Source organism: Mauremys mutica, chromosome 1, assembly GCF_020497125.1.
Source record: "Mauremys mutica isolate MM-2020 ecotype Southern chromosome 1, ASM2049712v1, whole genome shotgun sequence".
Taxonomy (NCBI): Eukaryota; Metazoa; Chordata; order Testudines; family Geoemydidae; genus Mauremys; species Mauremys mutica.
The window spans coordinates 87,699,027-87,714,217 of NC_059072.1; the positions used below are offsets into that span (position 1 = coordinate 87,699,027).

Below are 15,191 nucleotides of genomic sequence, written 5' to 3' on the forward strand. Positions count from 1 at the left end.
CCTCTATCCAACCCCCCTGCTCCCTACCCCTTTACTGTGCTGCCTGGAGCACCTGTGGCTGGCAGTGCTACAGCCACGCTGCCCGGCTGGAGCCAGCCATGCCGTCGCCACCACGCAGCACAGAGCACTGGGTCAGGCCAGGCTCTGCAGCTGTGCTGCCCCAGGAGCTCGCAGACCCGCCACCCAGAGCACTGTGAGCTGAGCATGCAGGAGGGGGAACAGTGAGGGAGGGGCCGGGGGCTAGCCTCCCAGGCCAGGAGCTCTTGGGCCAGGCAGCAGGGCCGGCTTTATGAATGGCGGGGCCCAATTCAAACACCCGGTGGCAATCCAGGGCTTTGGCGGCACTTGGGTGGCACCGAAGGACCCCCAGCCACCGAAATGCCACCGAAGCCCCAGAGCAGACCCACCACCGAAATGCCGCTGAAGACCCAGAGCAGACACCCTTCCCCCCTGTCCACCACTGAAATGCTGCCAAAGACCCGGAGCGGACCCCCTCGCCCCCGGCCACTGGGTGAGTTTAAAAAAAAAATTAAAAAGACACCTAAGGCGTGGGGCCCAATTCCAGGGAATTGGGGGAATTGGCTTAAAGCCAGCCCTGCCAGGCAGGAGGGTCCCGCAGGCTGGATGTGGCCTGTGGGCTGTAGTTTGCCCACTTCTGATATAATCTAACCCCTTCTGAGGATAAAGAGGTAGAAAGCAGAGCTGGGCAAAGAATAAATGGGTGTTTTTTGGAAATTCTGAAAAATTAGTTAAGGGACAAATTACAACTGAAAATTTTGCCAAATTGAAAAGTCATAAAATTTTTGTTTCGGGTCAAACAAAAAATTTAGTTTCAACAAAATCTACGTTTCATTTTTGACCAGATTTTTCAATACATTTAAAGGAAACTTTGAAGCTAAAAGGCATTGGAACTGAAAAATCAAAACACTTCATTTCAAAATGTTGAAACAAACCATGTTGGTTTTTTGGATTTTTTTTTTCAACCAAAAGAATACGGCAAAAAATCAACATGAATTCGCAAAACATTCCCATGTCACCAAATTTATCTTTTTTTCACCAGAAAAAGAGTTTTGGTCAGAAACTATTGCCCAGCTCTAGTAGAGAATTCGCTTGTTCCATGAACACTGAGCCAAAAATGATTTTAGCCACAAAACTTTCAGTTTGGTTGCATTTCCATTGAAAATAGATGTTAATGAAAAAAATGGCACTTAGTGCAACCAATCAGCCATGGTCCATTGTTCCTACCAGAAGAGGTTGGATGAGGAGTGTGGAGGCTGCAGTAGTGGCTGCAGAGCAGCTCTGGTGCTGCTTCACAGCCTGGTGGGGGGGGGGAACCCTTCCTCCCTCCCAGCTCCCAAAGGAACTCAACTAGTGCATAGCCTAGCTCAGGGGTCGGCAACCTATGGCACGCGTGCCAAAGACGGCACGCGAGCCGATTTTTAATGGCACGCTGCTGCCTGCCGGGACTCCAGTGTGCCATTAAAAATCCTGCCCAGCCGGGCCCACTCTCCTCTGCCCTCCACTCCCCCCATGGGGGCAGGGAGCAGAAGCATAGGCGTGGGCACGGGGTGGGCCAATGGCCCTGCTCTCCTGGTGCAGCAAGCCGCGGGGTCCGCGCTCCCGGGCTGGAGCGCCCGGCCAAGCGCAGCAAAGCGCCGGCCCCTCCCCTGGAGCCCTGCTGCCGCGTGCGCAGCGCTCTGGGGCTTGGGGCTGCGCGCTCCCGGCAGGCAGCATATCTGGCTCTGTGTGGAGCCTCATGGTAAGGGGTCCAGGGCTGGGGGCGGGGGTTGGATAAGGGGTGGGGGCAGTCAGGGGACAGAAGGCAGGGTGGGTTGGATGGGGATGGGATCCCGGGTGGGGTGGTTAGGGGTGGGGGGGTCTCTGGAGGGGGCAGTCAGGGAGCAGGGGGGGTTGGATAGGGCATGGGAGTCCCGGGGGCTGTCAGGGGGTGGGGAGTGGATAGGGGTCAGGGCAGTCAGGGGACAGGGAGCAAGGAGGGTCCTGGGGGGGCAGTTAGGGTGGGGGGTCTCTGGAGGGGGTGGTCAGGGGACAAGGAGCTGGGGAGGGCGGATGAGTCAGGAGTTCTGGGGGTCCTGTCAGGAGGCAGCGGTTTGGCGAGGGGTTGGGGCAGGCAGGGAGTGGGTGGGTTGGATGGATCGGGAGTTCTGGGGGTCCTGGCAGGGGGCGGTTGGATAGGCATGGGAGTCCCAGGGGTCTGGCTGGGGGCAGGGGTGTGGATAAGGGTCGGGGCAGTCAGGGGACAGGTAGGGGGTAGGGTCCTAGGGCGGTAGTCAGGGGACAAGGAGCAGGGAGGCTTAGATAGGGGGTGGGGTCCTGGGGGGCAGTTAGGGGCATGGGTCCCAGGAGGGGGTAGTCAGGGGCCAAGGAACCGGGGGGTTGGGAGTTCTGAGGGGGGCAGTCACCCAGCCCTGACCCCCGACCCCCCCCACACACACACAGCCCTCTGCCCTGAGCCCCGCACACCCCCCAGGCTCCTGCCCTGAGCCCTGTACCTCCCTCATAAACACCCACCCCTCTGCTTGACTCCTTCACCCCCCTGCCACAACCCCAGCCCTGACTCTGGCACCCCCACACATACCCAGCCCCCCCCGCCCTGACACTTGCACCCCTCTCACATGCCCCCAGCCCTCTGCCCTGACTCTCGCACCCCCCCCCACACCCCATGCACCCCCCACATCCCCACTCCCACCCTGAGCACCAAACGGGAGCCCCTGCACCCCCGCCCGCCCCCCCGCCCCCCCACATTCCCACCTGCACCCCTCGCCTCAAATGGGAGCTGCCCAGGTAAGTGCCCCACACCCAAACCTCCTGCCCCAACCCTGAGCCCCCTCCCTCATTCTAGCTCCTGGCCAGACCCTTCACCTCCAGCCCTGTGCTCAGTGCACTCCCACCCTCAGCTCAGTGCAGAGGAAAAGAATGGGCCAGAACCAGGGAGAAGGTAGGTACCCACTGTATGTCGGCAGGGCCGGGGATCCCAGACCGGCAGTGGGCTGAACGGATCCGGCAGCCAGGATCCCGGCTGGCAGGAGCCAGCGGATGGATCCCCTGAGCAGCAGTGGGCTGAGCGGCTCAGTCCACTGCTGGTCTGGGGTCCCGGCCGCCAGCCCCGCACAGCCTGCTGCCGGTCTGGGGTTCTGGCAGCCGGACCCTTGCCAGCCGGGGTCCCAGCCGCAGGCCCTGCTCAGCCTGCCGCCAGCCTAGGTGAAAAGAACCCCCGACCAGCAGCAGGCTGAGCGGGCCAGTGGCGTAAGATCAACATTTTAATTTAATTTTAAATGAAGCTTCTTAAACATTTTGAAAACCTTGTTTATTTTACAATATAAGACTGGTTTATTTATATAATATATAGACTTAAAGAGAGAGACCTTCTAAAAAACATTAAAATGTATTACCGGCACGTGAAACCTTAAATTAGAGTGAATAAATGAAGACTCGGCACACCACTTCTGAAAGGTTGCTGACCCCTGGCCTAGCTGGTCAGACTGTGCACTGAGAAGGAAAGGGAGGGTAAGCATGTTACCAACCGATTCACTGTTGAATTCCTTGCTCAGAACGTAGTCAGATACCACCATGAGGGATGACTTTATAAATACTTAAATAGAAGGAGCCCAGAGTCAGCACTTCTGTAAAGAAACATTATACTAGATAATCCCGCCTTCATTTCAAAAACACAACCTCCTTGTCACACTGCAAGAGTGTAAAATATTGACCTTGCCACAGAAACAGTATGGAATTGATCAGGAAAGAAAAATAGCTATGTCTATGAAAACTAGATGCTCTTTTTAAAAATAAAATAAAATAAATAATGCTGAAAATTAACTGAGGTTGAATGTAAATATTTTTTATAGGAGTCCAAACCAATACTGAATGACAATTTCACATAGAAACGTCGGCTTTAGTCCGCCCTATAAAGGTCCCCTAAGAGGCAGAGGCCTGATTCTGTTTTCACTTTCAGCAGTGTAAATTAGGAGCAGTTCCACAGCAGTCATTGGAATTATTCTGAGGAGAGAAGGATCCATCTTGATATCTTAGAACTGAATGTGTCATTCAGTGGATTGAGAAAAGCAGTTGTTTACCAAGCCAGCGCTTGGCTAGACAACTATGCACATGATAAATAAATACCAAGCCAATATCATTTGTTTCTTGCTGTGCTCAATGGGTATAATCATTGGAGGTAACACAAAACATTCTCCACATTTGAGGATGCTTAAAGTTCGCTTGCTCTTAGTTCACGTTCACTTCTGTCACAGGCACAGATGTACGCCTTTTGGAAGGTCTCCCAAAATAAGCAGAGTTGTATGTTATGAAGTACCCACTACCCACCTTTTCTTTGGGCCACTATGCTCTGATTCCTTTCTTGGAATCAGTCTTAATGGCAAGGTCATTCCAATGTGGTGATGGATTTTAGTAGGGATTACTGGACGTAACCCCAGGTAGGGTGGGTAACTAACTCTTCACAGGAATGCTGGCAATGTCTTTAACACTGTCCTCTTAAGTCATACATGGGCACCATTGACTTTTTCTTTATTTTCTGTGACGTTCATTTCAATGTGGTTGAAAACAGGATTGTCGGTTCCTTCATCTGCCATGGTGAAAGGTTTCCAGTTCAAAACTTCCACTTTTTCATTCTGAAAAAAAGTTCATATTGTGAGGCATGGAATCACACATACACCCACGCATGTGCGCTCACGCCCATACATATACACATGCACTGTTGCTGTTGTCTACTTCTGGATCCGTCCTCTATACTAACTCTCACTTCCTGATGTCCTGGCTGCACAGGTGACACAGACACAGGACTCATTACAGTGAGGCACCAAAACATAGCTCACACAATGAACATTAAATATTTTCAAAGGAAGTGGGGAAGAGCGAGGCCCAGGGAAGGCACAAAGGGAGCAAGAAAGGGGAATGGAAACATATCATATTTCTGACTTATTCCAAGGGAGAACAAGATTAAATAAATAGATTTGTTTTAATAGGTAGGGCCTAATTCTGAGTTGGTGAGGTTTTCAAACCTGGCCAGTTAGAAGCCTAAGTCCCATTGACTTTGAATGGGACATAGGTAGGTTTGAAGATACTGCCCATTTACACTATGGCCCCTTTACATCATACTGACAGCATGAAGGGGCCTTACAGCAGATGTAAATTTCTCATTTAAATGTACAGGAGATCAAGAGTCACTACATTTTTTTAAAAACTACAGTTTCAACATTTTCAATTCATTTAAAAAAAAAAAAACAAATCCTTAATTCTGAGCAAGAAGAGTTTCCAATCAAGCTTTTCAAATAAGAAGTAAAAGTTAAAAAGCAACCAGAGTCGCTATTCAAACACAGAGCCGGCACCGTTTTTTTCAATATTGATTTAAAAGTTGTGGGCATGGTCAGTTAGACTTTAGCATGGAGAAAATACACTAACCAGCTATGCTTGGACAGCGCAATACTGGGATGGGTTTGTTTCTGGGTTGTGAGAGTGAAAAAGGAGAGCCTGATTCTCCTCTGAGGGCCCAATCCATCCAATGCTCATTGTAGTCAATGGGAGTCTTTCCGTTGACTTCATGATGCTCTGGACTAGGCCTATAGTGAATCAGGAGTAACGCCACTGAAGTCAAGAGAGTTTTACTGGTGGGAATAGGGGGAAGACTCAAGCCTGTAGTTGAGGATTTTAACTAGTAGGACAGAGCAGGCTGATACATGTAGACAGGAGAGAAAGCATAAACTGATATACACTGTAACAGCTGGAATTTCTCTAGCTATATGAGGAGGATGTGTGGGTTTAATCACATACTTTGCTATTGTCATTCAAAATGTATCTAACTCTTGTTCCTGGCCTCAGAAGAATAGCTCCTGCATTCTTGTGTACCAACATGTCATCCCTACCATGAGCTATTGTTCTCCTAATCCCGGTGCCTACCCGCATTTCATCAGTGAAAATCAGTATTTACTGGCATCCCTGCTTCAGAGACTGCATCTTCCTTACATCTAACTACACCTAAACAGAAATCTCCATTTGCCTAGACTGGCTCAGCCAAAATGGAAGGCGCCCACATATTTTGCCTCAATAATTAGACATTCATTAATAGTAATTATTTCACCCATGCTCCATCCAGCTTTTGCGCTATGTAATAAGCCAGTTGTATCTGATCCAAGTATGACGGCCATCTAATCTGTGAGCATCAGCGTTCACATGCACTTGCACATTTGGTTCATGGCATTATGGCCTCATCTGGTGTAAAGCAGTGGAGCTCCATTGCAGTCAGGGGGGCAATGCTGATTTACACCAGCTGAGGGTCTGGTTCAGTTTCTATGAGGACAAATAACATGTAATGTATTAAAAAAGCCTACCTCTACTGTATATCATTAGTAACACAAGAGGTTTTCATAAGGGGAAGAGGCTGAAAATTGGATCATCTAAGACAGATGTTCTCTACGTGGCACACCACACTACCCAATGGCTGCCTTAGCCATTCTTTCTAACTGAGTGCACTGAAAACACAGACCTTACAGGTGACCTGCAGTTAAAAAAAATTTTTTTAATCTAAATGCTAAAATCCACATGGTGAGCCTGCTTCTCCCACAGGTGAGCAGCTACTCTCAGTGAGATGCCTCATGGGCGTGAGTGAGCCTCAGACTGGATAAAGCCTCCAGGCCAACGCCTCAGCTTGTGGCAATTGTTGTAGTTCCACTCAAGTCAATGGAGTTATGACAATTTAATGCCACTGAGGATCTGGCTCTCCATGTTTAAGGGATGTATTTTAGACTGCTGCTCCCTGGCTGCTGAAACTTTTCCTGGTTTATTTTAACACAAGGGGATGGACCACTACAGCCTTGCCAAAGGCAGCAGCCAACAAGCTATATTTTTCCTTTAAAACCTGTTGGCTCTTTAATAATCTAACTATATTTTTGAGAGGTTTATCTCCAATCTACTTAATACTTTTTTTCTTCCATTTTTTTCCTTTTCTTTTTTGAGTGGAGGTGTCAGGGGCGGCTCTAGCCATTTCTCCGCCCCAAGCACGACGGCACGCTGCGGGGGGCGCTCTGCTGGTCGCCGGTCCCACGGCTCCAGTGGACCTCCCGCAGATGTGCCTGCGGAGGGTCCACTGGTACCACGGCTCCGGTGGACCTCCCGCAGGCGTCCCTGCAGATGCTCCACCAAAGCCGTGGAACCAGCGGATCCTCCACAGGCACACCTGCGGGAGGTCCACCAAAGCCGCCTGCCACCCTCCCGGCGACCAGGCAGAGCGCCCCGCGCGGCATGCTGCCCCAAGCACGAACTTGGCGTGCTGGGGCCTGGAGCCGCCCCTGGGAGGTGTGTGTAATGTGGATCCACAGGCTGGGAAATTTTCCCCCTCAAACTGTAGCTGTAGCCATAAATAGCTGCTTTGTCTATTCCAGCTGCCTAATCCTGATACACCATGTGCACAGCTGCTGCTTTAAATGAAGTAGTTACATCAGAAAGCACCAGTGTCTCCTACAGTATAAGCCATTCATATGGGGTGAGGGGGAGAGAAGAAAAAAAATGTAGTCCCCTAGGGAAGCTCTTGCTTCTGATTCCTACTCTGTCACATTATTAGAGTGTGCATTGCCTCTTAAGTTGTGTTTATTCTATTGTCTGCCCTTGTGTGACACAGAGCCAGAAAGGATTACACAGCTAGCAGGCTAACTGACCCAGATTCAACCTTTAGAGAGATATAGCTAGATGATGGTTGTGGTTTTTGGGTATTTACATATATATTGTTAACCTCTAACAATGTAACCAAACAGTTCCTGTTTATCCTGTATTCTGTTAGCGAGATCAAAAGAAGATGTTAACATTTCAATTAATTGTATATGTAGTAATATCGCTGTCTGAATTTCTCTTTGAAGTTTGTGATAAATCACATGTAATGGCTGGAGATAGGCAATTGCCTTATGTTAATCCATGTAGCTAATTACCAGTGATGTTTAGGAAATAGGAGGTTTCTTCAAAGACACTATGGTTCACCCAAGGACTATGCTGACAAGAGGCTTCCCCAGGAACATTATAAAGGTCTCTTGGGACCTGATCCTTTCATCTCAAATCTGCTTATGCTTCATCAGGGGAAGCTTGAGCCACAAGATTGATGTTTCCAGTTCCATTCTGGATCACCCTGATATTGAACATTGGACTCAGGGATGAAAGTAACTTAATGGACTTACCGGTAGGCCGGAGTCCTGAGCAGGGGGCATGGCCTCACCCGGAAGAAGCATGGCCTCAACCAGAAGAGGCAGGGCCTTTAAATACCCAGGCCCTTTAAATCAAGATTTAAAGGCCCAGGGGCTCCAGCTGCGGCTGGGAGCCCTGGGGCCTTTAAATCACCCACGGAGCTACCAGCTGCAGAGGCAGCTGGGAGCCCCAGGGCTTCAGGGAAATTTAAATGGCCCGGGGCTCTGGCCACCACTACCTCAGCAGAGCTCTGGGCCCTTTAAATCACCGACGGAGCCCTGCCACCACTACCCCGGGGCTCTGGCAGTGGGGCTCAGGCAGCACTTTAAAGGGCCCGGGGCATCCCGCAGCGGCTGGAGCCTCTGGCCCTTTAAATCACCAGCCTGGGGAAGCCGGTCCGGTCCGGCACGACATACTGGCTCTTGTCGGTACACCGGACTGGACCAGACTGGCTTACTTTCACCTCTGATTGGACTGAACCTATGGACTAATCCTGAAAGAACTCTTTGAAACTCCAAAGCTCCCCAGCTCTACTATGAAACTGACCTAAGTTCGTGTCTGTATGTATAATGATCTTTTAACCAATACTCTCTTTTTTAATAAATTATACTTTAGTTAATAAGAATTGGCTGTGTGTATTTGGGTAGGATCTAAAATATTCATTAACCTGGTGGGTAACATGTCTGATCCTTTGCGATTGTAAAACTTTTTTATACGATGAACAAGATTTTCAGTAATCCTCATCATATTTGACTTGGCTGTCTGGGTGGAAGCCCAAGACTGGGTTGCTTTAAGGGAACTGTGTTGTTGGCTTCTGGGTAACCAGTAAGGTACTGTAGAAGCTGTTTTGTTGCTGGCTTGGTGAATCTAAATATTAGAATAACCACCAGTTTTGGGGATTGTGTGCCCCATTTTTTGCAGTTTGCCCCCATAACTGAGCAATGTCAGTGTGGCCCCTCTGGGACTCCAGTCACATCTTGTATGTTTGGAGTGACCAATACTGAATTGTACAGAGGAAGAAACTGAAAGGACAGGATCTGGATCGAAGAGTGGAGGAACACTGAAACTTTTTCTTTAGAAAATGTAACACCCCCAATCTGGTGTATTTGTATCTGTTACCCAGGAGGACAGATTGCCTGGAGGCGGCAAATTAGAATCATGCACATAGCTTTACTTACTGTCTTGGGTTTAGAAAATGAGAAGCTGGACAGTAAATCCTCCTTGGTCAGCAAGAATTTACGATCTATGTTCTGCTTTATTCCTCCTGCAAAATACCCACAGTGTTAAATTCTTTATCAATTGTTTTTAACAAGGTAAGCCTAGTCAACTGATAAGGGTACATCAGACTCCAGCTACCTGCTGTGTCCAGCCTTCCCACACACTTTGTCTTAAAGGACTGTTGTTATGATGTGAACAGGGCCAGTCCTAGACCAAATGGCGCCCTAGGCGAGGAGCATCTTTGGCACCCTCTCCCCCTCCATTTATTAAACTTTTGAATGCCTTATTTTTTATTGAATTTATAGCCCATTTCATGACTTTGATGAACAATTTGCATGCGTGATTTATCCCTGTCACAGAAGATGATACATTTGCACTCTAGGATCTGTAAATCTGTATTTATTCATGCCGTATATAAGCAAGTCTGGAAGGTTCCACAAGATTTTACAAAGGTCCAGAACATTCTAGAAGGTTAGTGAAAAATGAATCCACGTATGGAACACCTGAAACATTTTACTTCAAACATTCTATTTTCCCTTTTGGTTACTAACAATACAAACAGCACCCTGAGTCCGGCACCACCCAAGCCCAGTACCCCAGGCAGTCGCCTGAGTCACCTGCCCCTAAATCCAGCCCTGGATGTGAATCATTGAGGAGGATGTAGGAGAAGGAAAATGAGAGAGCTCCTGGTTGCTCCAGAAAGAGTTTGAGGAATTCTAGAGTAAAGAAACCAATGACGATGTGCCTTACTCTCCTCTGGTTCTATGTGCAGTAAGTCTCATGGAAACCATCCTGATCACTGTGTTCTAGTATGTGTGGCCTTAGTGCTGAGCTGAGGATGCAGGGTTCAGGTCTAGACTAGTTTTAGGTTAGGAGTTAGACTGAATCAGGTCTAGGATCCAACTGCTCTTGCTGGCCTAAAATGGTGGAAATGTTGAGAGATCAGCTACACTTTTGGGTTTTTTTCAGCTGCACCCAAATTGGATAATAGCCTCATTTTGGATTTTGCCTGGAACCAAAACCAGAGGGTTGGGTCGGGATCTTGGGGTTCAGATCCCAACTGTCATGCCTATTCTTAGGGTCTTAGTAATTTGCAGCAATCTATTTCACTAGACTTTTCCTTGGGCAGCTGACATGGCTTTACACCATGAATCCTTCCTTGGGTGCATGGCTTGGCAAGCGTAGTGAAAATGGCCACTGGGCATGCTCAGTAAGCACATTTCAAATGCTTTGAACTCACTCAACACAAAACCACTATTAACCTCTGGGAGAAGGAAAGATCCTTCTCCTCAGACAGGGCTATCTCCATGCTGGATGGATGGCAGCAGAGCCATAACAAGGAATTTTTGCACTTGAGGCAAGGGCCGGCTCCAGGCTTTTCGGCGGCAATTCAACGGTGGGTCCCTGAGTCCCTCTCAGAGAGAAGGACCCACCGAATTGCCGCTGAAGAAGTGGCAGTGGTAGAGCTGCTGCCGAAGTGCTGCCAACCATGGTAGAGCTGCGCCCCCCGCTTTGCGCGCCCAAGGCAAGTGCCTCACTTGCCTCACCCTTGTTACGGCACTGGATGGCAGTGCTTAAACCTCAGCCCCTGCTCAGGTTAAAGCACTGGCTAAATGGATTTCCTCCCACCCACCCACCCCCTGCTGACGTTACTACCTCACAATTCAAAGGAGAAAGCAATGCCCCCTTTGAACAGAGACCAGGTCTGGAAAATTACAGGCCAAAAGATAAAGGGTCTAGAAAGCTGTGAGTGAATGAAACCAGAGAGTGCAAGCTCAACCAGAGCGGTCACTGAAACTTCTCGTGATAGGGACAGTTCCTGTGTGTGCATGTTAATGTGGAAAACAGTGTATACTTGTGTTAAACCAAAACTCTGGAAAAGGTACCTGTTAAGAGGCTGACAATCATTCCCAAAGCTATTGTGACCAGGGTCCCAACTGTGCTGAAGTACAGATATGACAAGGAATACCAATAATCAGCCAGGGCAGGTCTAGGAAAAGTGGGGGAAACATTTTGTTAGAGTCTTCTTCAAAATTCAGACAACCTGAAAATGCGTAAAACTAGGAACTAAGAGAGTAAATATAAGAAACATTCTGTACTAAAAATATGATCAGTCACATGCTACTCTCCTGCAGAGAAACCCACCTGGCACTCAAACGCTGAGGTAAAACTGGCAGCATTAGGCCAGTATGGTGGGCAAATGGGCCATGGCCAGTAAACTCACATGAGCCCGTGTCTCCACTAGGAATTCTGGCCAGAACTGAAGATTCTGGCCATGAGTCTTTGTCCCACCACGCCCCTCAGGGCTCAGTCCCCTCCATTCCCCCCACTCACATGCCGTGAGGCCCTGGGAGGAGAAGGGGAGAGGCCCATGCTGTAGCTGAGGGAGACAGGGCAGCTCAGGGGTGTGGCTGCCCAGGGTGAAGCCGAAGCTTGCCCTCAGGAGGCAGGAGCTCCAGGGCCGCTGCTGCTTCCCCTTGCAGCATGGATGGTGGCATGGCTCATTTGGCTTCCACTGCCGAGGGGCACCGGGCTCCAAACAAGCCAGGGAAGCGCCGCCTAGTTTTCTCCATGCTACACCAATGAAGTGCCAGCCCTGTGGCTTTCTTGTGGGGGCGGGGGAGGAAGGGTGTCCATTGTGTCTTAGGCATGGACTGTGCCGTCACTTCTGCAGATCTCTTATTAATGATGGTGCTGTGCACTAAATCTCAGTTAACCTGAATCCAGTCAACTAGGTATCGGCTCTCTCTGTGCTACAGAGCAGCAGCAACAAACCACCATTATGATCCCCTTTGCAACATGCCACTGAGAGAAAGACGTGGACCAATGTCTTTAAGCATGTATGTATTTCTTCTGATGGCCGTAGAAACATGACTGTCTAGTGCCTACTTGGCACTTAAATTTATACTGATGACAATTTAAACTTGCTGAAACTGAAACTTTGTTTTTCATTTTAGAAATGGTAACAAACTATCCACTGTTAACTCTAAGAGGGTGCTTGAAGCAGAACAGATATACTGCAGAACCTACTAAAGGCAAGTGCTTTGGTGTTTAAGATTTGTTTGACCTTATATGTAACATTCCACTTGCCATGCTGGTGAATCAGTACATAGACACAGGCATAGGGGAGCAGTGATCCATCTAATCAGGTATCCAGCTGCTTCAGGGGAAGGCCTAGGAATCTCACAATTCACCTAACCATGCAATACTACACCAGCTAAGGGGAACTTTTTCCTAAGGATACCCAGCTGCTGACCCAGTTATGTCCTGAGACACAAGAATTGACTGCCCTTAGAATTTTTAATCTAGCCATTGTCTTTTAATCCTTGTTCTGATATTTATATCATTGTTTTGTTCTTTGGGGGAGGGGAGTTGTTTTGTTTTGACTGTACGATACAATACAATGTAAGACAATATGACAATCGCAGAGGAAAAAGACCCCAGCATTTCACCCAGTTGCACTGGACTCTTATGGTTTTGCAGAATGTGGCTAGTTACTTCTGCATAGATATGATGCTGTTGGATAAACTGTTGGTGGAAGATTCACTGAAAACTCTTAATCACCCTCAAGGTTTAACCTGCTTAGATAGTAAAACTGTATGAAACAAACACAAGTCCTCTTTGCCTATCCACACTGCAGAAACAAAACTACTTCCCAGTAAGGCACATGTGACTGTACAACTCTATAGTACTGATCCAATGCCCACTGACTTCCAGGGGGTTCGATAAGCACCCCCAGTAGGAGAAAACACAAAATGCTGCTCCCTTTTAATTAATCAGGTAACCAAAAGAGTGGAGATCTTTATAACAATCCAACTATTACACAGATGGTCACATCACTTTAAATCAAGCACCGGTGCAACATGTGGCTGATTTTTTATATACCTTTCAGTGCCTTGCAGGTGTACAAGGGTTGTTAAAGTTGGCATTTCGGTTGTTGCAGTCCAGTTGCCTCCTGTTCCTGGGCTGCCTATGTCGCAGCCAATAGTTGTGAGATTTAATGACATAGTTCTCTCAGGGCGCGGAGGGTAAATCTGAGCCCCAATGCCAACCCAGAGTGAAACAGTAAAGCCTCCAATAAGCCCTACAAATGCACCCTGTAAAACAAAGTAAAATTGGATTGAAATGTAAAGCAAAAAAACCAAGAGGGTTGACAAAGAAAAATACTGTCAAGATTTTTCAGAACTGGGTGGCCCACCTTTCAAAAATGACTTAAATGGGAGCTGTTGGAGGGTTCTCAACACTTGAAAACCAGGCCACTTTATTAGATGGCTAAGTATGGGCTTGAGTCTAACTTTAGGCACGAAGGTCTGAAATTCTTGGCCTGTAATTTTTTTAACAACTTATATCAGGTAGAAACTATGAAGGCAGAAGCCTTTTTTTTAGATTTTATTTTATTTTGCTATTTTATTTGAAGAAGCTGTCCTAACTCCTTGGAGCAGGTACACAAAATTCACAATGTATGTGTTTCCCCCCCAGTATTCTGTCTGCAATGGGAGGAATTTCTTTAGCACAAACACTTTTACCTTTTCTAAAGCTAGGAACTCTCGTCAAGTTCTGAACAATGAAGTAAACCACTATAGCTGCAGCCCGTTATAATAGAAATCCTGGCTGGAGCCTGTACATTACCACTCCTACTTCTTTTAAAACCAGGCTCAATTTTTTTTTTAAAAATGTCCCCAGCATAGACAAGGACTAACTGAGAATTTAATTGGGAATTAAGTACTGTGTAGACCTTGCCCTGGCTCTCTCGGCAAGGATGAATCTCACTCATAATTCATTGCAGGCCACAGAGATACTCCAAATACAAAAGTTAACAATGTTTGATTTAGATTCCTATCAACTATGGTGCTGTGCTGTATCTCTCAGCTCACAAGTGTCCAGGGGACTGAGTTTCACTTCTCTCCTGCTCTCAAGGCTTCTTGCTACAGAGACCGAAATGTTAGACCTTATGAACTCTGGAGAACACCTCCATTGTTAGGGTGTCGTCATTCAGGAATGCCTTGTGCAATTCAGTTTGATTCGCGGATAATATTTACCTTGAACTCACATCTAAGGAGTGTGTGTGTGTGTGTTTTAGATGAGGGTGGCCAAAATCAGGCTTATACTGGAAATTCAATTTGCGACCATAATTATGGAGTGAATGTTGTCACACCACAAAGTAACAACATACTGCCCTGTTTAGGCTGTTTACAGCACAGCAGTACTGATTCCGCAGCATTGTGCGAAGACAAAGCACTGCTTTAGCCATAGGGAACAAGGAGAAAATAAGTGATTAGTGACTCTAGCCATTTTTAACAATATTTTTTCAGACTAAACTACTGGCCTTATTGCCTAACTATTGGGGTATGGGGATGGGGGGGGTGAAGGGGTATGTATGAAAAATGCCAATCTAAAATATTTCCCATGATGCCTAAAACAAATTATTGGGGGGAGGAGGGAATGATCCCCCAAATTACTATTGTATTTTGCAACAGCAAGACACACAACTTATACTTACGATGGGGTTTGCGAAGGAGGAGAGGATTCCCAAAGAAAACAGTCCTAGAAGAGGGCCACCAACCATGCCAAAAATACTGAGAGCTGCCTGAGGAAGAAAACAAAGTCTTATATCAAGTATCACACAGCAAAGCCAAAACCTGCAACATGATGCCATGAGGGTGGGGAAGGAAATGAAATATCTGCAATCAGGATTTCAAGTTGGCTCTGGGCCAGATCCTCAGCTGGTGTAAACTGGTGTAGCTCCATTGTTGAATTATCTCAAATAA

At 47.6% G+C, this 15,191-nt stretch overlaps 1 protein-coding gene across 2 annotated transcripts in view; it reads right to left on the reverse strand.

The window, feature by feature from the left end:
• Positions 1-3,373: 3,373 nt before the first annotated feature.
• The window catches only part of SLC5A8 (solute carrier family 5 member 8), a 31,803-nt gene continuing 19,985 nt past the window's right edge, over positions 3,374-15,191 (reverse strand). For both annotated transcript variants that reach the window (XM_045001261.1, XM_045001260.1), the window contains 5 exons: positions 14,924-15,010; positions 13,309-13,520; positions 11,310-11,413; positions 9,384-9,469; positions 3,374-4,649 (listed from right to left, as the gene is read on the reverse strand). In XM_045001261.1, the coding sequence (XP_044857196.1) occupies positions 4,518-4,649; positions 9,384-9,469; positions 11,310-11,413; positions 13,309-13,520; positions 14,924-15,010 (621 nt within the window). In that variant the 3' untranslated portion in view covers positions 3,374-4,517. The remainder of the gene's footprint in view (positions 4,650-9,383; positions 9,470-11,309; positions 11,414-13,308; positions 13,521-14,923; positions 15,011-15,191) is intronic.